The sequence below is a fragment of the Tamandua tetradactyla genome, chromosome 5, assembly GCF_023851605.1.
Source record: "Tamandua tetradactyla isolate mTamTet1 chromosome 5, mTamTet1.pri, whole genome shotgun sequence".
Taxonomy (NCBI): Eukaryota; Metazoa; Chordata; class Mammalia; order Pilosa; family Myrmecophagidae; genus Tamandua; species Tamandua tetradactyla.
In genome coordinates this window covers 96,022,094-96,049,894 of record NC_135331.1, presented here as the reverse complement: position 1 = coordinate 96,049,894, position 27,801 = coordinate 96,022,094, and the positions used below count along the sequence as shown (strand labels likewise).

The window sequence follows — 27,801 nt, the reverse complement described above, 5'->3', positions numbered from 1 at the left end:
AATATTAAATATATAATTCATGAAATTTATCAACCAGAAAAAATCCCTACACTTTTCCCAAATGACGGTAAAAAAGTAAAATGTAGTTGCTGGTTGCTATCAATGAAAATAAAGAAAATGGTAAAAAAAAAAAAAATTATTGAAAAGACAGAAACAGTGGATGTGCATGAGTGGAAGGCACTTACACGACTCAATACACTTAGTCCTTCTCTAATTTCAAGAGGTAATGTTTGAAATATTCCTACATCAGACAACATAAAAAGCTCAAAAACAACAATAACAAAAGGATAATAATAATTAGGCACATTTGTGAAAGAATGATTGAACAAAGCTTTAAATATTACCAGGATGGTAAATGAAAGCAAGGGGTAAGGAATATGGTACGTATAGTTTTTTGTTTGTTTGTTTGTTTGTTTTTAATTAAAGAAAAAAAAGAAATTAACACAACATTTAGAAATCATTCCATTCTACATATTCATTCAGTAATTCTTAACATCATCACATAGATGTATGATCATCATTTCTTAGTACATTTGCATCGATTTAGGAAAAGAACTAGCAAAACAACAGAAAAAGATATAGACTGTTAATATAGAGAAAAAAATAAAAATAATAATAATAATAATAAAAAAGACACAAACAAACAAACAAAAAAACTATAGCTTAGAAGCAGCTTCATTCAGTGTTTTAACATAATAACATTACAATTAGGTATTATTGTGCTGTCCATTTTTGAGTTTTTGTATCTAGTCCTATTGCACAGTCTGTATTCCTTCAGCTCCAATTACCCATTATCTTAACCTGTTTCTAACTCCTGCTGGTCTCTGTTACAAATGACATATTCCAAGTTTATTCTTGAATGTCGGTTCACATCAGTGGGACCATACAGTATTTGTCCTTTAGTTTTTGACTAGTCTCATTCAGCATAATGTTCTCTAGGTCCATCCATGTTATTACATGCTTCATAAGTTTATTCTGTCTTAAAGCTGCATAATATTCCATCTTATGTATATACCACAGTTTGTTTAGCCACTCGTCTGTTGATGGACATTTTGGCTGTTTCCATCTCTTTGTAATTGTAAATAATGCTGCTATAAACATTGGTGTGCAAATGTCCGTTTGTGTCTTTGCCCTTAAGTCCTCTGAGTAGATACCTAGCAATGGTATTGCTGGGTCGTATGGCAATTCTATATTCAGTTTTTTGAGGAAACGCCAAACTGCCTTCCACAGTGGTTGCACCATTTGACATTCCCACCAACAGTGGATAAGTGTGCCTCTTTCTCCGCATCCTCTCCAGCACTTGTCATTTTCTGTTTTGTTGATAATGGCCATTCTGGTGGGTGTGAGATGATATCTCATTGTGGTTTTGATTTTGCATTTCTCTAATGGCCAGGGACATTGAGCATCTCTTCATGTGCCTTTTGGCCATTTGTATTTCCTCTTCTGAGAGGTGTCTGTTCAAGTCTTTTTCCCACTTTGTAATTGGGTTGGCTGTCTTTTTGTTGTTGAGTTGAACAATCTCTTTATAAATTCTGGATACTAGACCTTTATCTGATATGTCGTTTCCAAATATTGTCTCCCATTGTGAAGGCTGTCTTTCTACTTTCTTGATGAAGTTCTTTGATGCACAGAAGTGTTTAATTTGGAGGAGATCCCATTTATTTATTTCTTTCTTCAGTGCTCTTGCTTTAGGTTTAAGGTCCATAAAACCACCTCCAATTGTAAGTTTCATAAGATATCTCCCTACATTTTCCTCTAGCTGTTTTATGGTCTTAGACCTAATGTTTAGATCTTTGATCCATTTTGAGTTAACTTTTGTATAGGGTGTGAGATATGGGTCTTCTTTCATTCTTTTGCATATGGATATCCAGTTCTCTAGGCACCATTTATTGAAGAGACTGTTCTGTCTCAGGTGAGTTGGCTTGACTGCCTTATCAAAGATCAAATGTCCATAGATGCGAGGGTCTATATCTGAGCACTCTATTCGATTCCACTGGTCGATATATCTATCTTTATGCCAATACCATGCTGTTCTGACCACTGTGGCTTCATAATATACCTTCAAGTCAGGCAGTGCGAGACCTCCAGCTTCGTTTTTTTTCCTCAAGATGTTTTTAGCAATTCAGGGCACCCTGCCCTTCCAGATAAATTTGCTTATTGGTTTTTCTATTTCTGAAAAATAAGTTGTTGGGATTTTGATTGGTATTGCATTGAATCTGTAAATCAATTTAGGTAGGATTGACATCTTAACTATATTTAGTCTTCCAATCCATGAACACGGTATGCACTTCCATCTATTTAGGTCTTCTGTGATTTCTTTTAACAGTTTTTTGTAGTTTTCTTTGTACAGGTTTTTTGTCTCTTTAGTTAAATTTTTTCCTAGGTATTTTATTCTTTTAGTTGCAATTGTAAATGGGATTCGTTTCTTGATTTCCCCCTCAGCTTGTTCATTACTAGTGTATAGAAATGTTACAGATTTTTGAATGTTGATCTTGTAACCTGCTACTTTGCTGTACTCATTTATTAGCTCTAGTAGTTTTGTTGTGGGTTTTTCCGGGTTTTCGACGTATAGTATCATATCGTCTGCAAACAGTGATAGTTTTACTTCTTCCTTTCCAATTTTGATGCCTTGTATTTCTTTTTCTTGTCTAATTGCTCTGGCTAGAACCTCCAACACAATGTTGAATAATAGTGGTGATAGTGGACATCCTTGTCTTGTTCCTGATCTTAGGGGGAAAGTTTTCAATTTTTCCCCATTGAGGATGATATTAGCTGTGGGTTTTTCATATATTCCCTCTATCATTTTAAGGAAGTTCCCTTGTATTCCTATCTTTTGAAGTGTTTTCAACAGGAAAGGATGTTGAATCTTGTCAAATGCCTTCTCTGCATCAATTGAGATGATCATGTGATTTTTCTGCTTTGATTTGTTGATATGGTGTATTACATTAATTGATTTTCTTATGTTGAACCATCCTTGCATACCTGGGATGAATCCTACTTGGTCATGATGTATAATTCTTTTAATGTGTTGTTGGATACGATTTGCTAGAATTTTATTGAGGATTTTTGCATCTATATTCATTAGAGAGATTGGCCTGTAGTTTTCTTTTTTTGTAATATCTTTGCCTGGTTTTGGTATGAGGGTGATGTTGGCTTCATAGAATGGATTAGGTAGTTTTCACTCCACTTCAATTTTTTTGAAGAGTTTGAGGAGAGTTGGTACTAATTCTTTCTGGAATGTTTGATAGAATTCACATGTGAAGCCATCTGGTCCTGGACTTTTCTTTTTAGGAAGCTTTTGAATGACTAATTCAATTTCTTTACTTGTGATTGGTTTGTTGAGGTCATCTATGTCTTCTTGAGTCAAAGTTGGTTGTTCATGTCTTTCCAGGAACCCGTCCATGTCATCTAAACTGTTGTATTTATTAGCGTAAAGTTGTTCATAGTATCCTGTTATTACCTCCTTTATTTCTGTGAGGTCAGTAGTTATGTCTCCTCTTCCATTTCTGATCTTATTTATTTGCATCCTCTCTCTTCTTCTTTTTGTCAATCTTGCTAAGGGCCCATCAATCTTATTGATTTTCTCATAGAACCAACTTCTGGCCTTATTGATTTTCTCTGTTGTTTTCATGTTTTCAATTTCATTTATTTCTGCTCTAATCTTTGTTATTTCTTTCCTTTTGCTTGCTTTGTGGTTAGTTTGCTGTTCTACTCCAGTTCTTCCAAGTGGACAGTTAATTCCTGCATTTTTGCCTTTTCTTCTTTTCTGATATAGGCATTTAGGGCAATAAATTTCCCTCTTAGCACTGCCTTTGCTGCGTTCCATAGGTTTTGATATGTTGTGTTTTTGTTTTCATTCACCTCGAGGTATTTACTAATTTCCCTTGCAATTTCTTCCTTGACCCACTCGTTGTTTAAGAGTGTGTTGTTGAGCCTCCACGTATTTGTGAATTTCTTGCACTCCGCCTATTATTGATTTCCAACTTCATTCTTTTATGATCCGAGAAAGTATTGTGTATGATTTCAATCTTTTTAAATTTGTTAAGACTTGCTTTGTGACCCAGCATATGGTCTATCTTTGAGAATGATCCATGAGCACTTGAGAAAAAGGTGTATCCTGCTGTTGTCGGATGTAATGTCCTATAAATGTCTGTTAAGTCTAGCTCATTTATAGTAATATTCAAATTCTCTATTTCTTTATTGATCCTCTATCCAGATGTTCTGTCCATTGATGAGAGTGGTGAATTGAAGTCTCCAACTATTATGGTATATGTGTCTATTTCCCTTTTCAGTGTTTGCAGTGTATTCCTCACGTATTTTGGGGCATTCTGGTTCGGTGCGTAAATATTTATGATTGTTATGTCTTCTTGTTTAATTGTTCCTTTTATTAGTAGATAGTGTCCTTCTTTGTCCCTTTTAACTGTTTTACATTTGAAGTCTAATTTGTTGGATATTAGTATAGCTACTCCTGCTCTTTTCTGGTTGTTATTTGCATGAAATCTTTTCCCAACCTTTCACTTTCAACCTATGTTTATCTTTGGGTCTAAGATGTGTTTCCTGTAGACAGCATATAGAAGGATCCTGTTTTTTAATCCATTCTGCCAGTCTATGTCTTTTGATTGGGGAATTCAGTTCATTAACATTTAGTGTTATTACTGTTTGCATAATATTTTCCTCTACCATTTTGCGTTTTGTATTATATATATCATATCTGACTTTCCTTCTTTCTACACTCTTCTCCATACCTCTCTCTTCTGTCTTTTCGTATCTGACTCTAGTGCTCCCTTTAGTATTTCTTGCAGAGCTGGTCTCTTGGTCACAAATTCTCTCAGTGACTTTTTGTCTGAGAATGTTTTAATTTCTCCCTCATTTTTGAAGGACAATTTTGCTGGATATAGGAGTCTTGGTTGGCAGTTTTTCTCTTTTAGTAATTTAAATATATCATCCCACTGTCTTCTAGCTTCCATAGTTTCTGCGGAGAAATCTACACATAGTCTTATTGGGTTTCCCTTGTATGTGACAGATTGTTTTTCTCTTGCTACTTTCAAGATCCTCTCTTTCTCTTTGACCTCTGACATTCTAACTAGTAAGTGTCTTGGAGAACGCCTATTTGGGTCTAATCTCTTTGGGGTGTGCTGCACTTCTTGGATCTGTAATTTTAGGTCTTTCATAAGAGTTGGGAAATTTTCAGTGATAATTTCTTCCATTAGTTTTTCTCCTCCTTTTCCCTTCTCTTCTCCTTCTGGGACACCCACAACACGTATATTTGTGCGGTTCATATTGTCCTTGAGTTCCCTGATACCCTGTTCAAATTTTTCCATTCTTTTCCCTATAGTTTCTGTTTCTTTTTGGAATTCAGATGTTTCATCCTCCAATTCAGTAATTCTAGCTTCTGTCTCTTTAAATCTACCATTGTAGGTATCCATTGTTTTTTCCAGCTTTTCTACTTTGTCCTTCACTCCCATAAGTTCTGTGATTTGTTTTTTCAGTTTTTCTATTTCTTCTTTTTGTTCAGCCCATGTCTTCTTCATGTCCTCCCTCAATTTATTGATTTGGTTTTTGAAGAGGTTTTCCATTTCTGTTTGTATATTCAGCATTAGTTGTCTCAGCTCCTGTATCTCATTTGAACTATTGGTTTGTTCCTTTGACTGGGCTATATCTTCAATTTTCCAAGCGTGATCCGTTATCTTCTTCTGCTGGCGTCTGGGCATTTAATCAGATTTCCCTGGGTGTGGGACCCAGCAGGTTGAAAGATTTTTCTGTGAAATCTCTGGGCTCTGTTTTTCTTATCCTGCCCAATAGGTGGCGCTCGTGGCACTCGTCTGTCTGCGGGTTCCACCAGTAAAAGATGCTGTGGCTCCTTTAACTTCGGAAAACTCTCACTGTAGGGGAGGGTCGCCAGCCGAAGCGGCTTGGGGGAGTGCCAATCCGAATCTCCCCGCCGGCCCAGGAATTCGCGCGTGGGGAGGGTTGCCAGCCTCCGCGGCTTGGGGGAGCGCCTGTCCAAATTTCCCAGCCGGCCCAGAGCACCAAGCGTGGCGGTGGGGTGCCGGTCACCGCGGCTTGGGGGAGTGCCTATCCACCGTTCCCAACCGGACCGGGAAGCCATGTGTTTGGAACGGACCCCGGTCGCCGGTCTCCGTGGCTTGGGGGATCTCCGATCCAATTCTCCCAGCTGGTCCGGGGATCCACACGTTGGGGGGGTGCCAGCCGCCACGGCTTGAGGGGATTGCCTGTCCAATTCTCCCAGCCGGCCCGGGAAGGAGGGAGGGAGGGACTCCGGCCGCCTGCCGCCCCGGCACGGGGAAGCTCGCGCCCCTCAGTGATCTCACCGCAGCGGGTTCTCCCAGCCAGTCAGCCATTCCAGAATGGGGTACGCTGTCTTCTTGGTCTCTGTCGTGGCTCCGGGAGCTGTTCTGTATCGTTTCTACTCCCCTAGTAGCTGTTCTGGAGGAGGAACTAAGACCCGCGCGTCTTACTAAGCTGCCATCTTCTCTGGAAGTCGCCCTGTATAGTTTTTTTTTTTTCTCTATTATCATTTTATTTCTTTTTCTGTTGTCTTTTTATTTCTTTTTCTAAATCGATGCAAATGTACTAAGTAATGATGAATATGCAACTATGTGATGATATTAAGAATTACTGATTGTATATGTAGAATGGAATGATATTTAAATGTTTTGTTTGTTAATTTTTTTTAATTAATAAAAAAAGTTAAAAAAAATTACCAGGATGAAAGGAACACTAGAACTAAAAGATATGAAAATTGTATGAATTTAAACAAGTATTTTGAATCAGGAAGTTTAAATTAGTATACCTTAAAATTTAGAGATCTTAGTAACAAAAAGCATGGGATCTTCCAAGTTTACTTTTTATAATGGAAAAAAATATATAGAGTAGTGTAATGACCACTGTACCCATTATTAGATCCGACAAATAACATTTTGCTGTATTCATTTCATCTATTACTATTTACATTAAGAGCTTCTTGCAGGTAGTCCTTCAAGAGTAGGCTTTAGGTATGAGTATTTAACATTTACATCTTCAATTCTTGCAAGTAACCCCAAATGCTTGTGACGTGATGATTAAGTTTTCTTAGACACAAATTTTAATTGTACATGTTGTAAAGCTAGGGATTCAAGCCATCGATCTAGTGAGTGAACCAAGAAATAGCCTTTTATCTTTATCTCTACATGTGCTGGTTTGAATCTGTTATGTACCCCAGAAAAGCCCATGTTCTTTTAATCCATTCCTATAGGGGCAGACCTATTGTGGATGGGACATTTTGGTTAGGCTATTTCCATTGAGATGTGACCCAGCCCATTTAAGGTGGGTATTAATCCTTTACTAGAGTCCTTTGTGAAGAGAATAAAAGACAGTAAAAGCCAAGAGAGCTTAGAGAGAAACAAGCAAGCACCATAGGACCTGAGGATCAGTGGATATAACCATGTGCCTTCCCATATGATAGAGGAACCCCCAGATGCCAGCAGCCTTTCCACAGAGAAGCTACCTTCCTCTTAATGCCTTAATTTGGACATCTTCATGGTCTTAGAACTGTAAATTTGTAACCTAATATAACCCCATTGAAAAAACCAACCCATTTATGATATATTGCATTCCAGCAGCTTTAGAAAACCAAAACACTACACAAACTGGTCTGCTTTACTCATGGTCATAAATGCAGAAACAGCTAAAAAGTGAAATAAATTAAAAAAAAAGCTGCTGGTCCCTCAAAGAGATCGAGTTGATGGTACTAGGGGTAGAAGTGAACAAAGAATGAAGTTTAAGAAAGTTATAATTCTTTGAAAAAAATCAACAATAATAATAAAGTAAGTTTTAGATAATTTAAAGTCTACCACCTTTTTATAGAATCAATAAAAAAAAAAATCTGCTTCTGTTAAGTCTTCTTATCCCTTTTCATAGTGTCCAATGATGTATGATGGATTCCACATGGCAGTAAGAACCACACCTGCCCAGGTCTCTCAACCCCACATCCTTCCCTCCCACTCGCATTAAACTTCTTGACTACCGAGATGGGTATGATTGCCCCTACCCCTCCCCCTTCCCCAAATCTAAGTGATACAGGCTCTTCTCCTTTCTCTGCCTCTAGAATGGAAGCAATATTAACTCTGCCAAAAGAAGGATAGTGAACCAAGCCATATGGCCCACGCTGTCAACTCTGTGAATGATATGACTATCTTTTCAAAAATTAAAAGGTATTATACATTGAAATAATTTATTTTGACAGCATTTTAATTTAGAGAATATCTTGAAGAACAAGCATGGTAAAAGAAAAAAAAAACACAACCCATAATGGCAGAGAGAGCCGAGTTCAAATCTGTCTCTTTACATATAGTTGTAGAAATGTTCAACCTCAGTTTCCTAAACTTTAAAATTAGGATTTTTGTGCATACAGAATGAAAACACATGTAAAGTATATAGCAAAATGCCTAGAACAAAAGGACAGAGGTTCACAAAGCTTGATGAACATTTTTAAAAATACAACTCCCTGGGCAGCCCTCCTGTTAAAAGTCATTCACAGAAGAGACAAACCAGCCAAGATCAGTCAACATTGTACTAGGGTCTCAAATACTGCTAGTTTATGTGATTTCCCCTTTGTATTTAAAGATAGGATAGATGGCCATCTTTAATTCCATATTTCATATGCCAGAGACTTGAGTGAATCATATGAATTAAAATACAAACTTTAGAAAAATAAAAGTAAATGGTAATTATACAGCTCACTAACAGAAGAACAAATAACCAAATTATAAAATGGGCAGAGGAAATGAATAGGTAAATACAAATGGCCAAAAAGCACATGAAGAGCTGCTCATCTTTACTGGCTATAAGAGAAATGCAAATTAAGACAACAATGAGAAATCACTTCACACCTATAAAAATAGCTGCTACTAAACAAACAGGAAGCTATAAATGTCAGAGAGGATGCAGAGAAATTGGAACACTTATTCCCTGTTGGTGGGAATGTAAAATGGTTCAGCCACTGTGGAAATCAGTTTGGCGATTCCTCAGAAAACTAACTATTGAGTTGCCCTATGACCATATATCCAGAAGAGTTGATGGCACTGACACAAACAGACATTTGCACACTGATGTTCACAGCGGCACTATTCACAATTGCCAAGAGATGGAAACAATCCAGGTACCCATCAACAGATGAATAGATAAACAAAATATGGAATATTATGCAGCATTTAGACAAAACGATGTCCCAAAACATATGACAACATGGGTGAACCCTGACAACATAATGCTGAATAAAATAAGTAAGACACAAAAGGACAGATACTGTATGATTCCATTATTATGACTGTGATAAAGCCGCCAGTGTTTTTGGAGCAGCTAGAAGGAAAAATCTGAGTTTAGGGCATGGTAGCTCATGACAAAGTCTGAGAACTGTTCTACAGCTGCTTGTTGAAGTGTGCTTCGAAAATTATTGCTTTTTTCTGTATTTTCTTTGTATACATATGTTTTATTTTACAATTAAAAACTGTTAAAAAAAACTATAGGCAGTTATAGTAATATTAGATAAAATAAATTCCTGAAATCAAAAATTTGAAAATATTTAGTAACATAGCTCACTACTATAGCAAAGCTGATATTTGTAATAACTTTTAACTTGATATTTTGAGAATGCACAAAGTTTTGATAATCAAGTGGTATTTAAGACACTGTTTAATATTTAGAATTCATGTAAGTCTGATATCTTTTTATAGATTTTTTTCCTTCCTTGCTTTAATGTTAAATTGGATTATAAAACATATTTGTATAAACAGGCTTTATGATGCTTACTTAGATTTTTTTTTTTTAACATGCCTATGGGTAAGCTAACTAAGCTCTCCATTTTAGGTGGTTAAGAGTTACATATGTTAATTGTAAAAATACTTGTATCTTTCTATTTTTCTGAAATAAGGAAAATATTTAGTAATATAGGTCATTCTGTAGCAATACAGGCTTGTTGCCTTAATTTTATATTGGTTTATGCAATGATTATATGGATACTTTATTTAAATATGCCTATGATTAAACTAACTAAGATATCTATTTTTGGTAGTTCTAAGTGTATTGTTTATTTTCTTAAAAAAAATGGTAGTAGTAATATATTTTTTAAAGAAATTCCACAGAAATACTATCAGCAAAACAAAGAGAAGTAAATGAGAAACTAGAAGATGGGTTCTGTCCTGCATCATTTATTAGCTGAGTGACTCTAGCCAAGTCACCATGCCATGATTTTTGATTTCCTAATCTGTAAACTGGGAAACATCTACCATAGGGCACCCCATAATCTTCATAGTATTCATAGTATTCACACCTTTATATAATTCCCTCCCCCCAGGCGTGGGCTGGACTGACAGACTTGCTTCTAATGAACACAATACAAGAGAAGTGATGGGGTCTCAATTCCATGATTAGGTTACGAAAGGATTCTGGCTTCAGATTTGGATGCTCTCTCTCATTCTCTCTTGGGTCATTAGCACGAAGAGAAGCAAGCTGCCCATAGAGAGGACCATGTGGTAGGGACTGAGGCCAGCCAACAACCACATGAGTGAGCCTGGAAGCAGATCTCTTCTCAGTAAACCTCCCGTTCGGATAAGAACATAGCCCCAGGTGACAGCTTCATGTAACCTCATGAGAGACCCTAAAGTAGAGACTCAGCTACACTACACCTGGATTTCTGGCCCACAGAAACTCTGATATAATAGATGCCTCTTATTTAAGTCTCTTAGTTCTGAGGCAATTTGCTATGCAGCAACAGATAACTAATACATTTGCTTTGCCTAATTCACAGATGAGGTCATACTTAAGATAATGCTATATATCCAAATGTAAGTTAAAATGTTAACTATTTCTATTTCAAGGCTGGAAAATATATTTTTAAATAATGTTTTTGAAATATAAGTTTTTTCCAATAAGAAAACCAAATGAATGTATTTAAGAAAACCAAAAGTTATCGTAAATGCATTAATTATATGAATTATGAGATACAAACAGCCAAAATCAAAACACACTGCACTAGTGTCTCAAAGACTGCTAGTTTCCTTGACTTCCCCCTTTAAAAGCATACTTACTAGGTCATAGTTATAGAGAGGCTGACATACTTTTTCCAGAGTGTATAAATATCTGACATTATCTTTTGATTCATTTGCTGTATCAGTGATTCTTGCATCCAAATCACGCCAACTCTAAGAAAAACAATACAAGAATTCTGTGAAACATCCAAATTCCAACTATCTTCACTCCTGTCTCTAAGCTTGAGCTGGACTTCATCAGGTTAGTTATTTATGATATTATGTTGGGTATTCAAGAATAGGTCAAGTTATTAAAGTACAACATTATTCCAAGAAAATATTCCTATCAATAAAGTGAACTCAATCTGAAATCAACATTTTTCCTGGCAAGTGATCATCAAATGGAACACAGAACATTCCAATTAAAAGAATTTTTTCCTCATTTTAAGAAATCTATGATGGTTTGAAGCTGTATATACCCCAGAAATCATCATTCCATCCCTACTGTTGTAAACCTATCATAGGTGGGACCACTTGATTAGTTATTTCAGGTGAGGCATGTCCCAGGTGGTCTTAAGATCCTCTTCCTCAATCCTTTATGAGGATAAAAGACAGAGAGAAACACATAGAGAAGATTTGAGAGAAGGATACACAGAAGCTAAGATAAACAGAAGCTAAAAGAGAGAAACACAGAAGCTCAGAGAGGAAGCCACTGAAGCCAGAAGGTGGAAGCAATGAAACCCAGGAGATAAGGGAGAAAATGTGCCATGTGCCTTCCCATGGGACAGAAGAACAAAGGAAGCCACAGCCTGTCTTCAGAGTCCAGGTATCGTCCTGCTGATGCCTTGATTAGAACATTTTCTCGGCCTCAGAATTGCAAACTTTAAGTTTATAAAATCTTTATTTATTGTATATTGCATTTCATGAGCTTTAGCAAACTAAAACAGTAACTGTCTCCCTGTAATGTCCGTTCACTTGGTGTATTTTTGCTTAATGAAACTCCTTGAGAACATATAGCAGTCTTTCAAATATTTGAAGGCAGTTCCCACATCAACCATTAAGTCTTTTACTCAAAGATAAGCACTCCTTTGCCTTTAATTATAATACAAGACGTGGTCATGATAGCTTCAAATTTTGGCACCTATATTCTCCATACAAACAAGTCTTAGCAATACTTCTCTAAACATGTGTCCCTTCGAAATGAAAACAAAGCTTTAGGTTTTCATTTCTCAGAATAGGTGATCATATGCTGAGAAAAACTGAAGTGTAACCTTCCTTTTTCTGGAGACTATACTTCGCGTAAGGCAGCCTAATATCAAATCCAGTTTTGGCCAATAATATCATTCTATAAATTAATATGACAACTAAAACTGCCAAGTTATATCCAACTTTACTTGGTCAATTTTATCTTGGTAGCAGGATTTTTATTGATTTTTACTAAGTTTTATCTTTGTATAAACTGACTACTCTTCCATACTAGGGATAATAAAATCAAGTGTCTGCCTGTGATTGAGGAAAACAGTATGGAATGGTGAGTCCTGCAGCCCAAATGGAGAAAACACACTTGGCCCAAAATCATTAAAAAAAATAAAAGGATAAATCTTCCCAGTCCATCCACCAAAGGGATTGGGGTTAGGAATATGAGACCACTTTCTATTTTTTGGATCTTGAAATTGGAATCCAATATATTTTCTTCAGAAGTCCTTTTGAAAGATTGCCCAATGGCCAAATTTGGAGCAATTTGAGGACCAAAATAAATATTGATAATATTGAATGATAACACAAAGCATAAAATAAATATCCCTGATTCTATGCTCATATAAATAAATGATTTAATAAATAACTAAAGAGGGAAGAAGGGACAATTCTTTCCTACAGAAGAATTCAATTAATAAATGCGGAAATAATGTGGTAAATGGAAAACCACCACTAGAACACTACAGTAATAATTGCTGCAGGCCAGATCCACCAATGTAAGCTTAAGAGTAAAAATTTAAGGAGAAACATGATGTTTTCATAGTTTCAAAGTATCTCCCCCAAAATATTTGTTAAGTAAAAGGGGAAAAGTACTAACTTTACATCTAACCAAATGATCAAGATTAAATCATCAATAATAAGACACATTGACATGTAGCCCCAAATGAGGCACCGACAAGAGCACATCACTTCTGTGACATTCTTGTCTAAATGCAACTCAGTCTGATTGTGAGAAACCATCAAGCAAACGCAAATTGGGGCACATTCTACAAAATAACTGACCATTACTATTCAAAAGAATCAAGAGTATGGAAAAAGAGAATAGACTGAGGAACTATCACAGTTAGAGGAGACTAAGGAGGCATGACAATTAAACAAAAGGTGGGATCCTGCATTGGTTCCTATAACAGAAACCTGAATTAAGTTTGTAGCATAGACTATAGTATTGTCCCAGTGTTAACCCCTCAATTTTGATCATTGTTTTGTGGTAATATAAGACATCAACTTTAGAGGAAACTACATTAAAAATATATGGAAACGCTCTATACTATCTTTGCAACTCTTCCGTAAGTTTTAAATTATGTCAAAATAAAAAAGTAGAAAATAAGAATCATAAAACAAGCCACAGACTAAGAAAAAATTTACAATATATAGCCAGGGTCTATAAAGGGTCTGGGATTTTATAAGCTTACAAATTCATCTGTTACTATTCCATGGATACTAGGAGAAGACATGAGACTCCTGGGTCAGAAACCTGGAATCACAGCCCAGCAAGGAGCATGAATATTCTATCTCATCAGTTCCCCCATAGCCCTGAAATCCCACAAGGACAATGCTGTTAGTCCAAAACGGACGCCTGCACTTGCAAATGGCTGCAATGTTGGAGAGAAACGCCAAGTTTGGGGAGTTTATCACTTTTCTAGTGAGTGATAAGCAAGCCAGCTCTTTGTCTGGGGGGAGACATTTCCTTATCTCACAAGGTTGCTTGCTCCAAACAAAACCCTGAAAAATGGGTAAAGAGTGGTCAGAACCTTGCATTCTTGCATATCCAACAAGAACATGCAGAGATGCTCAAGATCCATAGCAAAGTACCTCTCCCAATATATTTAACAAGAGATTAATATCCATAACATATGAAGAATTCCTACAAATCAGAATAAATCTAATTTTTAATGGAAAAAATTAAACAATTTACAGAAGAAATACAAACAGCCAATAAAATTATAAAAGATACACAACCACTATTAATAAGGAAAAGGCAGGTAAACTAAAACAAACCATTTTCCACATGTCAAATTGGCAAAAAAAAATAAAAATGAATTGTGGTGCATCCACCCTAGGGAAATATTTACATGTGTACATATAGAAAATTTAACTGCACCAGTGTTTGTAAACACATACAATGGGAACACTATGACTGTCTGTAAACAGGGAAATGATCAGATAAAATATGGTACTTTTTAAAAACTACCCAGCTAGGTCTATAGTCATAACTCTCTAAGATACACTTTTGGGGGGAGAAGAAGTTGAAGAATACTGTGGTATGGCACTATTCATGTGATAAGAAGAAATTAGGAGCACAAAACCATGCAATTTTATATGTGCTTAGAATACTTGTATATAAATGCCTAGAAGTCATCTGAAAAATCATCAAGTAGAAAACCGTGATCTTATCTCTCTATGCTTATTATTAAGGAATAAAAGTTGGGGTAGGGTTGATTTAAGGGAGCAGTGGTATATCTGCATGTTTAAATCTTTTACAAAGAAAATTTATTTGTGCACAAAAATGAATATACCTAGGTTTATATTTTTAAAGGAAAAATAAAGAAAAGTAAAAAAAGATCTGAAAAGAGCAAAACAAAACTGTTAATAAAGATGAACTCCAGGAAAAGAGGTGAAATAGAGAGGGTGAGATAGATAATGAGAGGGTATTTTTGCTTTGACTATAACTTATTCATAGAGAGTTTTGCATTACAGTTTCAAAAACAATTTAAAAATTAACTTTCCTGGTAATCACGCCATGGTGGTGTGTGAAATAGGAGTGTGAAATATTGGGAAATAAATCTTCATTTCTTTATTTCCTTTTACTCTTCCAGAAATAGTTTATATATTATGAAAAAGCCTTACTCAAAGTTTAATTCTTCTAAATATATGATTCTAGCATATTATGCCAAGAAGCAGTTCAATAAGGGTAAGTTTAAACTCTGTTCTATTTCGTTGCTTTGAAGCATACTAATATTTAAAATAAAGAGCTCTTTACCTTTAACAGTTTGGAGTGGGCAACATTTAGCACATTTATGACAGCTTTACAACTTGTCCCTTTAATCTGTTCAATAATATAATTGAATTTGGCTGACATGCGTTTCCAGTGTTCCAATTCAGTGAGTGGACCTGAATCATCAGCTTCTTTTCTCATCTGCTCACTCTCAATGAGCACCTGCAATCAAACAAATTTAACAAATATTAAAATGTTATGTTCTTCTTCATTAAAAATTTCATTATTTTCATCTCTTCGAAGGAAGCTAAAAGTATAAATAATATTCAACAGTGAAATGTTAAAAACTCTTAGCAAAATAAGATAACAAATAGTATCTGCCAAAAATCTACAGCAAGCATCATAGTTAAAGATGAAATCTTAGAAAATATCACTTTAAAACCAAGGACAAGACATGTTTGCCCACTATGACCACTTCTATTCAACATGGTAATGGAGCATCAAAAACAAGATTAGTAAGGTAAACAAAGACATAAGAATTGGAAACAAAAAATCAAAAATGGCATAATTACAGATGATATAGATATGTGAATTTCTAAAATCCAAGAATATCTAAAGACAAACTTTTACAATTAATAAAAATAAAGAAATCATTAAGCTTATTAGAGTTATACATAAAACTCAGGATTTCTTTATAAGTCATCTAATGATTTTAAAATGCAATTTCTGAAAAAGATACTATTTTCAATAGTAAATAAGAATAATGAAATAATGATAAACTTAGACATTAAGAAGTGCAAGACTTTTTATAGGAAAATTATAAAACTTTCCTTAAGCACATAAAAGAAGACCTAAATGGAGAGTTATACTATGTTCATAGTGGAAATAACACAAAGATGGCAATTTTCTCTAAGTTAATTTATACATTCAGTGAAATTCCAATGAAAATCTCAACAGGGTTTATCATGATACTTGGCATGTTTGTCTTAAAATTAATTTGGAATAACAATAACCAAAAACAATCAATACAATTCTGAAGAAAAACCAGAAAAGAGATTTGCCATTCCAAATACTGTCTTAGTAAAAAGCTACAGACTTCCAGGAAGATGGAAGCATAGGATAGGCTGGGTACACCTGTGTTCCATGGAACAACTAGAGAAGTGACAGATAAACACCAAGACAGCAAGTCCAGGGTACGAGTGACCAGAGAGGGACATCTACATTACATAGGGAAGACCTGGATGAAAAAGCAGAGAAATTATGACTCAGAGGACCGGATGAGTTTATCCACACCTGGGGCAGGTTGCAAAGCACAGGATGGAGCATGAGAAAAAGGAGTGCTGTGATCCCACACTCCCACCGCTTATCAGCTTGAGATCTTCCCTCTCTGCTCCACAGCTGGGAATTCCCATGTGGAAAGCAGAAGCCACCAGGCTTAGTTTACCAACAGAGGTCTTGCTACCAGGGCACAGTGCCTACCCACCCTCCCCACCCCCACCCCTGAGGCATGATGCTGTGTAGACTTGGTTTTGGCTGAGACTGGGGGTCCTCTCCTTAGGAAGATGGGGTGGGGACATAAAGCTGAGCTGATCTAACAAATGACCAGCGAAAGAAACTCACTGGGTCCCACTCTTTCATCCTTTCCCACGGAGGTGCAGAACACACACTGCCTGCACAGGCAGAAAGGCAGGCACAAGGAAGCTAGCTGCGCAGCACTCCCGGGCTGGCTGTGGACAGGGGTAGTTGAAATACTCAGTCCCACAGCTCAAGGTCACTTCAATGGGGAACCTGGAGACCATCAGATACATCGTGCCAATAAGCATATATTCCACTGAGGTGTCAGCCCGAGGGTTGGTGGCTTTCAGCACACACAGAGAACTGGGTCTCAATCCAGTTCAGCCAGCTGCCTCAGAAGGGAGAGGGGTACCTGAGGGGAAGAAGACGCCCAAGAGTGCCATATGCAGTCTGGTAAACTGCCTTTCTCATTAGCTTCTAACAGATCTCCGATTAGAGTTGCACCACCTGCGTGAGGTTCCGGCCTTGGTGTGGGAGGAAGGAGACAGGAAATAGAGGTCTGGAGGAAGGCACAGAATGGAAGAGTATTAATTAGGGTAACATAAAGGATAAAAAGAAAGAGAGAGGAAAAATATATATAGATTAGACAAATAAAAACCAAAGAATAAGATGGTAGATTCAAGAAGTGCCTTTACAGTAAAAATTTTGAACGTTAATGGACTAAGTTCGCCAATTAAAAGATGCAGATTGGTGGTGCAAGGTAGTTCAGTGGTAGAATTCTCGCCTGCCATACAGAAGTCCTGGGTTCAATTCCAGGTCCACGTACTTCCCCCCCCCAAAAAAAAAACAAGCAAACAAATAAACAAAAAATGTATCAAACAGTGCTGCAGTAACAGCATACTCACATGGAAAAATAATGAAATGTGACCTCATCATATAGCATACCAAAGATGCAGACCGACAGAATGGATTTAAAAATGTGACCCAGTGTATGATGTTCACAAGATATTCATCTTAGATCCAAGGATACAAATTGATTGAAAGTGAAAGTGTCTTTTTCTAAGACATCCTATGCAAGCAATAACCAGAAGAAAGCTGGAGTAGCTAAACTAATATCAGACAAAATAGACATAAAATGCAAAGATGTCATAAGAGACAAGGAAGGGCAATATATATTAATAAAAGGGACAATTCACCAAGAAAGAACAGCAATCATAAATGTTTACACTCCCAATCAAGGAGCTCCAAATTTCATAAGGTAAACACTGGCAAAACTGAAGGGAACAATGCATGTTTCAACAATAATAGCAGGAGATTCAATACATCACTCCCTTCTATAGATAGAAGAACCAAACAGAAGATCAATAGAGAAATACAGAACATAAACAATGGGGTAAATGAGCTAGACCTAAGAGACCATGAGATTGCTACACACCAAAACACCAGGATATACATTCCTCTCTAGTGCTCCTGGAATGTTCTTCAAAAGAGATGATATGCTGAAGCAAAAAACTGGTCCTAAGTTTTTGTTTGTTCCCTTGTTCATGTTTTTTTTAATTTTTTAACAAGTTCTTAAATATTGAAATTATTCAAAGTACTTTTTCTGACTATAATGAAATAAAGCTAGAAATCAATAACCACCAGAGACCCAGAACTTTCATAAACATATGGAAATTAAATAATACACTCTTAAACATTCAGTAGGTTGCAGAAGAAATTGCTAGAGAAACAGGTAAATATCTGGATTGAGAACAGGTAAATATCTGGATTTACGGGATGCACCAAAAACAGTTCAGAGAGGAAAATTTATTGCCCAAAATGCCTATATTAGAAAAGAAGAAAGAGCAAAATTCAAGTACTTAACTGCTCACCTAGAGGAACTAGAGAAAGAACAGCAAACTAACCCAAAAACAAATAGAACCAGAGGAATAACAAAGATTAACACAGAAATAAATGAATCACAGAACAAAAAATGTTGGTTCTTTGAGAAAATCAGAAAATCGATGGACCCCTGGCTAGGCTGACAAAGAAAAAAGAGAGAAGATACAAATAAAATCAGAAAGGAGAGAGAGGTCATTACTATGGACCGTGAAGAAATAATAAAAATCATAGAGGATACTATGAACAACTACATGACAACAAACTAAACAACTTAGATAAAATGGGCAAATTCCTTAAACACATGAACCAACACTGGCTCAAGAAGACATAGAAGATCTCCAACAACCCAATCACAAGTAAAAAGATTCAATCCATCATCAAAAATCTTCCTACAAAGAAACTATCTGGGCCAGATGGTCCTTGCTCCTGGACTCTATTACTTTCAGTCTCTATTCCTGTGGGGTTCCTCAATTTGCTTCTCTAGGGCTGGTTTTTATCTCTTGGCTTCCCTTGGCTCTCTTCAGGTTCTGGCTGTGCTTCTGTGGGAAGGCACAGGCAATGTCTGCTGGGCTCTGAGTATCTCCAGACACCTATGTCTCTGCTCTCTCTGTTGCTTCTCCGAAGTTTCTGTCATTTCTGACTCTCTCCAAAATGTTTCCTCTTTTAAAAGATTCTGGTAAACTAATCAAGGCCCACCTAGAAAAGGTGGAATCACATCTTTATGTATCAAAAGGTTACATCCATAATAGGATGTGTCATATCTGCATGGAGATAAATTATAAGTTTCCAACCTACAGTATTAAATCTGAATTAAAAGAAACAGCTGCACCACAAGATTGGACCAGGATTAAAACACGGCTTTTCTGGGGAACATAATACTTTCAAAACAGCACACCATGTATCCCACTAATTACATCTACAATTATAAATTCTTACATGAACTATTTCACAGGTTTGATATTGAACAAAGAGTCAGTAGTAAAAAACCATTATATGGGGGAAAACTAAAAATGCATGTTATGACAAATAGTTAACAGGAAGACATCAATAGTACCACAGCACTACCAGGGGCATTTAATTCGGGGGAAAGGACAAGTGAGAAGGGGTCATTTGATTTTATATTTGATGACACTCTGTTCTTTGTCACTAGGGACCATTCAGAGTGACAATGATTGTACAACCAAGTGAGGATACTGTAAGACATGGTTCGTTTATTTTGGACACCATATGAACTGTGAACTGTGATACATTTATATAATGGAATATGGTGTAACTACAAAAAGGAAGTACACTGAGAAGCACGCAAATAACTGAATAAACCTTGGGACAATGTGTTGTGCAAAATAAGCCAGAAAAAGAAGAGAATATGCTAAGGTCTCTTTCAGAAAATGCTTCAAAGAAAATTTAAGACTAGATTATAAGCTTTTATAGCAGCCACACTTAGTGTGAAGTTATAAGTGTTATTTTTAGATTCTGAGACACTGAGCTATGTGTGTGTCAGCTGGTATTTCCCTGGAACTTTGAGTAACTCTGTGACACCTAAGACCCAGAAATGGAGTGCTACAGCCCTGAAAGTTAGTATAGCTATATACGATAACAGTTAAAGAACCGAAAAAGAGATCATACCTCAATTAGAGATAAAAATGGAGACAATCTGGCTGCAATTAAGGTAAAACAGAATACAGGGTAAAAGATGATAGTGCATGTACTATAGACTTTCACCTACTGTATGAGACCAAAGGCCTTATAATTCTGTACAGCTTAATGTAATACCAGGATATATCTCAGGCTATGGTGGGCTGATAATTAAAAAGTACTGGTAGAGTACCTAGAGGGTCTGAACAACAACAAAAAAAAGGAACATCAAACTTTCCCATCTGGGAAATCCCAGTTACCCTCTCAATCACTAGGGACTCACAAGAAAATAGGCCATGCCCTTGATTCTGAGACGTGGCCTTATGAAACTTATTTCTATAGTGGAGAAGTCAAGTTACCTATAACAAGGCCTAAGAGTTGCTTCCAGGAAACCTCTTTTGTTGCTCAGATGTGGCCTTTCTCTCTCTCTCTAAGCCCAACTCTAGCGAAAATCATTACCTTCCCCCTTATGTGGGGCATGACATTTAGGGGTGAAAGTCACCCTGATAACGTGGGTTTGACAACAACCTTCCAAACCAAAAGTGGGAAAACCTGTGTAATAAAATGAGGCATCAGTGGCTAAGAGAGATCAAATAGAGTCAAGAGGCTACTCTGGAGGCCACTATTATGCAAGCTTCAGTGAGACAGTGCTAACTGCCATGGTCTGTCAAACCCCAACCAACATCACTCCCATTGACTCTTAAGAACACCTAGGGCTCCAGCTGAGACTCAATAAAAATTTCAAACACTAAGTTTGCTTTCCTGAAATCTATAACTTCATAGGGTTCCTAGGCCAAATAAATCATGAAATCAGAGGGATCAGCTTCTCCAGGACAGTCAATTAATTACATTCCCTTATTCTTTAGTTTTGACACCCCTCCTCAACATGAAAATGTCAGAACAGGCATTGCCTAAAGATCCCTATAGACTGGGAAAAGGATCAAAGGCAGAGGAGGTATAACAGACAAAAATAGGACTTAACAAATGAGATAAGACTGCTAAATCACTGTACTGATATTCCTTCTAGAATTCAGTGTTTTGGAGCAGCTAAAAGGAAAAATCTGAAATAGTGAAATGGTAACCAATAACAAACTCTGAAATCTGTTCTGTAACTACTCGTTGAAGTGTACTTTAAAAATTATTTCTTTTTCTTTCTTTCCTTTATACATATATTTCACAATAAAAAGTTTTAAAATAATGACAACATGAATAAATACATAAATAGAAAATGGGAAAGACAAAGAACACTAGAAACTTGGTATAGAACAGAGATGACAATACAAATTTCTTAGGAAAGAATGGACTATTAAATAAACAGTTCTGAGACAATTAGCTAACTATATGAAAAAAGACAAAATTAGATTCTTACTTTACATCATACACAAAAAATAATTCCAAATGAATTATTTAAAAACCTAGATGTTAGAAATAAAACTTCTAAAAGAAAATGTAGGAGAAAGGGATAAAATTATAAAGAAATTAGATATCATAACTTTCAAGATAATAGTTAAAACTAGTCAGAGGAAAAGGAATGTTGGGGTACTGTAAGATGATGGCAATGTTCTATTTCTTAACTTGTATAGAAGTTACACAGGTAACCAATTGTGCTGGTCTGAAAGGCTGTGTGTTCCCTAGAAAAGCCATGTTTTAATCCCATTTCATAAAAGAATAATCCCTATTCAATACTGTAGTTTTGAAACTGTAATCAGATCATCTCCCTGGAGAGGTGATGTAATCAAGAGTGGCTGTTAAACTGGTGGAGATAACATGTCTCCACCCATTTGGGTGGGTCTTGATTAGTTTCTGAAGTTCTATAAAAGAGGAAACAATTCAGAGAGAGCAGAGAAAAATGACATAGCCATAAGAAGCAGAGTCCACCAGCCAGTGACCTTTGGAGATGAAGAAGGAAATGCCTCCCAGGGAGATTCATGAAACAGGAAGCCAGGAGAAGAAGCTAGCAGATGACGCCGTGTTCACCATGTGCCCTTCCAGATGAGAGAGAAACTGTGAACTTCATCGGCCTTCTTGAACCAAGGTACCTTTTCCTGGACACCTTAGATTGGACATTTCTATAGAGTTGTTTTAATTGGGACATTTTCTTGGCTTACAACTATAAATTAGCAACTTATTAAATTCCCTTTTTTAAAAGCCATTACATTTCTGGTATATTGCATTCCGGCAGCTAGCAAGCTAGAACACCAATTTACAACAATTTGTTTCTTTCATTTGTATTCATTTGATATATTTCACAATTTCAAAAAAGAAAATAAGTTTTTAATTAGGAGAATATCTTCTTAACACTAGAGTAGGAAAGTTTTCCCTAAACAGAAACAAAAAGCACAAAGATCTTAGTCACTGTAGGTATACAAATTGAGGCTGTATTACCATTTATGATTAATCCATTTAATTACATTAAATTTTTAAATTTCCAAATAATGAAAGACATCACACCAAATGAAAAGATATGGCACAATGGGGACCAACAAAGTATTAACATTTGGAAAATACTAATACTCCAAAAATTCGATAAGATATTAACACACAACTCAAAAGAAAACTTGGCAAAGAAAACCCACATATATGCCAAAAAATAAGTAAAAGGGATTGTCAACCCAGTTTTGTTCTCATGTTCTCTCAATCAACTTCTATCCTATTACTATACTGTTTTGGTTTTTTGTACACAAATGCTGAAAGTGGTATTATTCACAGTTGCAAAAAGATGGAAGCAACCCACCTGCCCATCAACTGATGAATAAATAAAATGTGTAATATACATACAGTGGAATATTATTCAGATGTAAAAAGGAATGAAGTCCTGATACCTGTGACAGCACGGATGAACCTTGGAGATATCACATTGAATGAAATAAGAGAGACACACAAGGACAGATATTGTACGATTTCACTGTTGGAGATCATTAGAATTACAGATATAATCTGGAATATCGGTTACCAGGGGCTGAGTTGTGTTCAGCTGGGCTGGACTGGAAATAGGGAGTGGAGAGTTAATGCTTAATTTGTACAGAATTTCTATTTAGTTTGGTTGTAAAGTTTGGGAATGGATGGTGTGAATTGCACAATACTGTGAGAGCAATTCACAGCACTGAATTATATATGTGAATGTGGTTAAAAGGGGAAAATTTAGGTCATATATAGTTACTAGAATAAAAATTAAAAGATAAAACATAGGATTATACAACACAGAAAGCCCTATGGTAAATGATAGACTATAGTTAACATAAAAATGTTCTTTCATGAATTATAATAAGTGTACTGCACTAATATGAGGTGTTAATAATAGGGTGGTATGTGGGGACAAAATACACCCCAATGTAAACTACCAAGGGGGAAATGTTCAAAGGAATATATGGTAACAGAATAAATTTTTTTTAAATCATGGAATGACACTTCATAAACAGTGAACCTTAATTTAAACTATGGACTTCAGTTAATAGTATGATTATATAAATGTGCTATCATCAATTTTAACAAATGTTCGCCACCAAGGCAAGGTGTTGGTGATGGGGTGGTGTTTGGGAATTCTGCATTTTATCATAAAAGGATGCTGAATTTTGTCAAATTTTTATTCAGCATCAATCAAGATGATCATATGACTTTTTCCTTTTGATTTCTTAACATGCTCTATTACATTGACTGATTTCTTGGGTTGAACCACACTTGCATGCCTGGAATAAACCCCATCTGGTCATGGTGTATGATACTTTTGATGTGTCACTGGATTCCATTTGCAAGTATTTTGTTGAGACTGTTTGTACCTATATTCATTAGGGAAATTGGCCTGCAGTTTTCCTTTCTTCTAGCATCTTTATCTGGTTTTTGGTATTAGAGTGAAGTCAGCTTCATAAAATGAGTTAGGCAGTGTTCCTATTTCCTCAATTTGTTGGAAGAGTTTGAGCAGAATTGGTGTTAGTTTTTTCTGAAGTGTTTGGTAAAATTCCTCTGTGAAGTCATCTGGCCTTGGGCTTTTCGTTATAGGAAGATTTTTGATGACTGACTGAATATTTTTATTGTGATGGGTTTGTTGAGATCTTCTATTTCTTCTTCAGTCAGTGTAGATTGTTCATGAGTTTACAGGAATCTATCCATTTCATCTAAGTTGTTTAGTTTGTTGGCATACAGTTGTTCATCATATGCTCTTATACTTTTTTTAATTCGTTCAGGGTCCATGATAATGACCCACCCCCTCCATTCCTGATGTGGTTAATTTGCAAATTCTCTTTTTCTTCATCAGCCTAAGAAGGGGTCCATCGATCTTACTAATTTTTCTCAAAGAACCAACTTTTAGTTTTATTGATTCTATGTGTTGTTTGTTCTCCAATTCATTTATTTCTGCTTAATCTTTGTCATTTCTCTTCTTCTATTTGCTTTGGGTTAGTTTGCTGTTTTTTCTCTAGTTCCTCCAGATGATTAGTGAAGTCCTTATTTTTTTTATTTCTTTTTTAATATAGGCATTTAGGGTAATACATTTCCCTTTCAGTACTGCCTTTGCCACATCCTATAAGTTCTGATATGCTTTATTCTCATTTACATTAGTCTCCAGATATTTACCAATTTCTCTTGAAATTTCTTCTTTGACTCACTGATTGTTAAGTCCACAGATGGTAGTTTTGGCAGAAGCATTGTGTGCAGGGAAAGCAAGCCCATATTCATTGCCTTGGTATTCCTCACAGCATTGCTTCTGATCAAGAAACCCACTTCACAGCAAATGAAGTGTGGGAATGGGCACATGCTCAGGGAATTCTCTAGTCTTACCATGTTCTCCATCATCCAGAGGCAGCTGGATTGATAGAACGGTGGAATGGCCTTTGGAAAACTCAATTACAGTGCCAACTATGTGGCAATTCCTTGCAGGGCTGGATTGATGTTTTCCAAGAGTGTGTTTGCTCTGAATCAGCGTCCACTGTATGATGCCATTTCTCCCATAGCCAGGATCCATATGTCCAGGAACCAAGGGATGGAAATGGGAGTGGTGCCACTCACTATTACCCCTAGTGATCCACCGGGAAAATTTTTGTTTCCTGTCCCTGCAACCTTGAGCTTGTCTACAGGTTTTAGCTTCAGAAGGGAGAGCGTTTCCACCAGGAGAAACAACAATGAGTCCATTGAATTGGAACCTAAGACTGACACCTGGTCACTTTGAGCTACTTATGTCCCTGGATCAACAAGCCAAGAAGGAGATTACTTTACTGGCTGGGGTGATTGACCTGATTATCAGGGGGAAATAGGACTGCGACTACACAATGGAAGCTAAGAAGAGTTTTCCTGGAATATAGCAGATCCCCTAGGGTGTCTCTTAATACTTCCATGTTCTGTGATTAAAATCAGTGGAACACTGCAATAACCAAATCTAGGCAGGGCTACCGATGGCTCTGAAACTTCAGGAATGAAGGTTTGGGTCACCCCACCATGCAAAGAACCATGGCCAGCTGAAGCGCTTGCTGAGGATAAAGGGAAACTGGAATGGGTAGTGGAAGGTGGTGGTGATAAATATGAACTATGACCAAGTGATCAGTTACAGATCTTGGACTCTTACATCCCCACAGTTCTCCAGCCAGCCTCTCCTGAGAAGTCGTTGAGGACCTTCATCAGAGCTGCCAGCTTGTGGCCAGCTCTACAGAACTTAGACTCTACATCCCCACAGTTACATGAGACACTTTTTTTAAAATTTATTTATTAATTAAAAAATTAACAAGTGAAATAAAACATTAACATAGGTAATCAGTAATTCACAATATCATCACTTAGTTGCATATTCATCATTTCTTAGAACATTTGCATCCGTTCAGAGAAAGAAATAAAAAGACAATAGAAATAGAAATAAAACAAAAACAGAAAAAAAATTATACCTACCATACCCCTTACCCCTCGCTTTCATTGATCACTAACATTTCAAACTGAATTTATTTTAACATTTGTTCCCCTTATTATTTATTTTTATTCCATATGTTCTACTCATTTGTTGACAAGGTAGATAAAAGAAGCATCGGACACAAGGTTTTCACAATCACACAGTCACATTGTGAGAACTATATCATTATTCAATCATCTTCAAGAAACATGGTTACTGGAACACAGCTCTATATTTTCAGGCAGTTCCCTCCAGCCTCTCCACTACATCTTGATAACAGGTGATATCTACGCAATGCATAAGAATAACCTCCAGGATAACCTCTTGACTCTGTCTGGAATCTCTCAGCCATTGACACTTTGTTTCATTTCACTCTTCCCCCTTTTGATCCAGAGGTTTTCTCAATCCCTTGATGCTGAGTTTCAGCTCATTCTAGGGTTTTTCTCAATCCCCTGATGCTGAGTCTCAGCTCATTCTAGGATTTCTGTCCTAAGTTGCCAGGAAGGTCCACACCCCTGGGAGTCATGTCCCACGTAGACAGGGGGAGGGTGGTGAGTTTGCTTGTTGTGTTGGCTGGAGAGAGAGGCCACATCTGAGCAACAAAAGAGGGTCTCTTGGGGGTGACTCTTAGGCCTAAATTTTAAGTAGACTTGACCTATCCTTTGTGGGGTTAAGTTTCATATGACAAACCCCCAGACTGTGGGCTCAGCCTATAGCTTTGGTTGTCCACACTGCTTGTGAGAACATCAAGAATTCAATTTGGGGAAGTAGAATTTCTTCCGGTTCTCACCATTCCCCGAAGGGGGCTTTGCAAATACTTTTCCACTCACTGATCGAATCACTCTAGGATTCATCGGGGCATCACTGTGGGCAAACCAACAAAATCTTATGTCCTACCTGACATTCCAAGTAATTATGGTGTTCAATCAAACTATCTACATAAGTTATATTAGGAAATGCACTAGTCAAAATATAAATTTAATACCAAATAAACATTTTTTGCTTTAGTCTCACACATAAGGTGACATTTTAAAATATTAATTACCATCTATTTTCAGCACCCTGCAGTAATGACATTCTTTTGTTCTTCCTCATGAAAAACATTTTTAAAATTTGTACATTGTACATTTCACTATTATTATACACTCTAGGCATTCCTAGATTATACCATCTCAATCTTTAACATTTATGTTTCTTTCTAATTTCATTTATGCCCCCAGCCCTCCTCCCTCTATCATTCTCACATGCAGCTTCATTCAGTGTTTTAAGAAAATTCTATTATGGTTAGGTAGTATTGTACTGTCCATTATTGAGTTTTTGTATTCAGTCCTGTTGCACAGCCTGTATCCCTTCAGCTTCAATTACCCATTGTCTTACCCTATTTCTATCTCCTGATGGTCTCTGTTACCAATGACATATTCCAAGTTTATTCACAATGTCAGTTCATATCAGTGAGACCATACAGTATTTGTCCTTTTGTTTTTGGCTAGTCTCACTCAGCATAAAGTTCTCAAGGTCCATCTATGCTGTTACATACTTCATAACTTTATTCTGTCTTACAGTGGCATAATATTCCATCGTATGTATATACTACAGCTTTTTCTGCCACTCATCTGTTGATGGACATTTGGGCTGTTTCCATCTCTTTGCAATTGTAAATAATGCTGCTATAAACATTGGTG

The 27,801-nt window shown here is 36.5% G+C and overlaps 1 protein-coding gene across 6 annotated transcripts in view; it reads right to left on the bottom strand.

The window, feature by feature from the left end:
• Positions 1-27,801, bottom strand: part of DNAH8 (dynein axonemal heavy chain 8) — a 453,252-nt gene that overhangs the window by 361,359 nt on the left and 64,092 nt on the right. For all 6 annotated transcript variants that reach the window (XM_077161688.1, XM_077161686.1, XM_077161689.1 and 3 more), the window contains 2 exons: positions 15,265-15,441; positions 11,088-11,201 (listed from right to left, as the gene is read on the bottom strand). In XM_077161688.1, the coding sequence (XP_077017803.1) occupies positions 11,088-11,201; positions 15,265-15,441 (291 nt within the window). The remainder of the gene's footprint in view (positions 1-11,087; positions 11,202-15,264; positions 15,442-27,801) is intronic.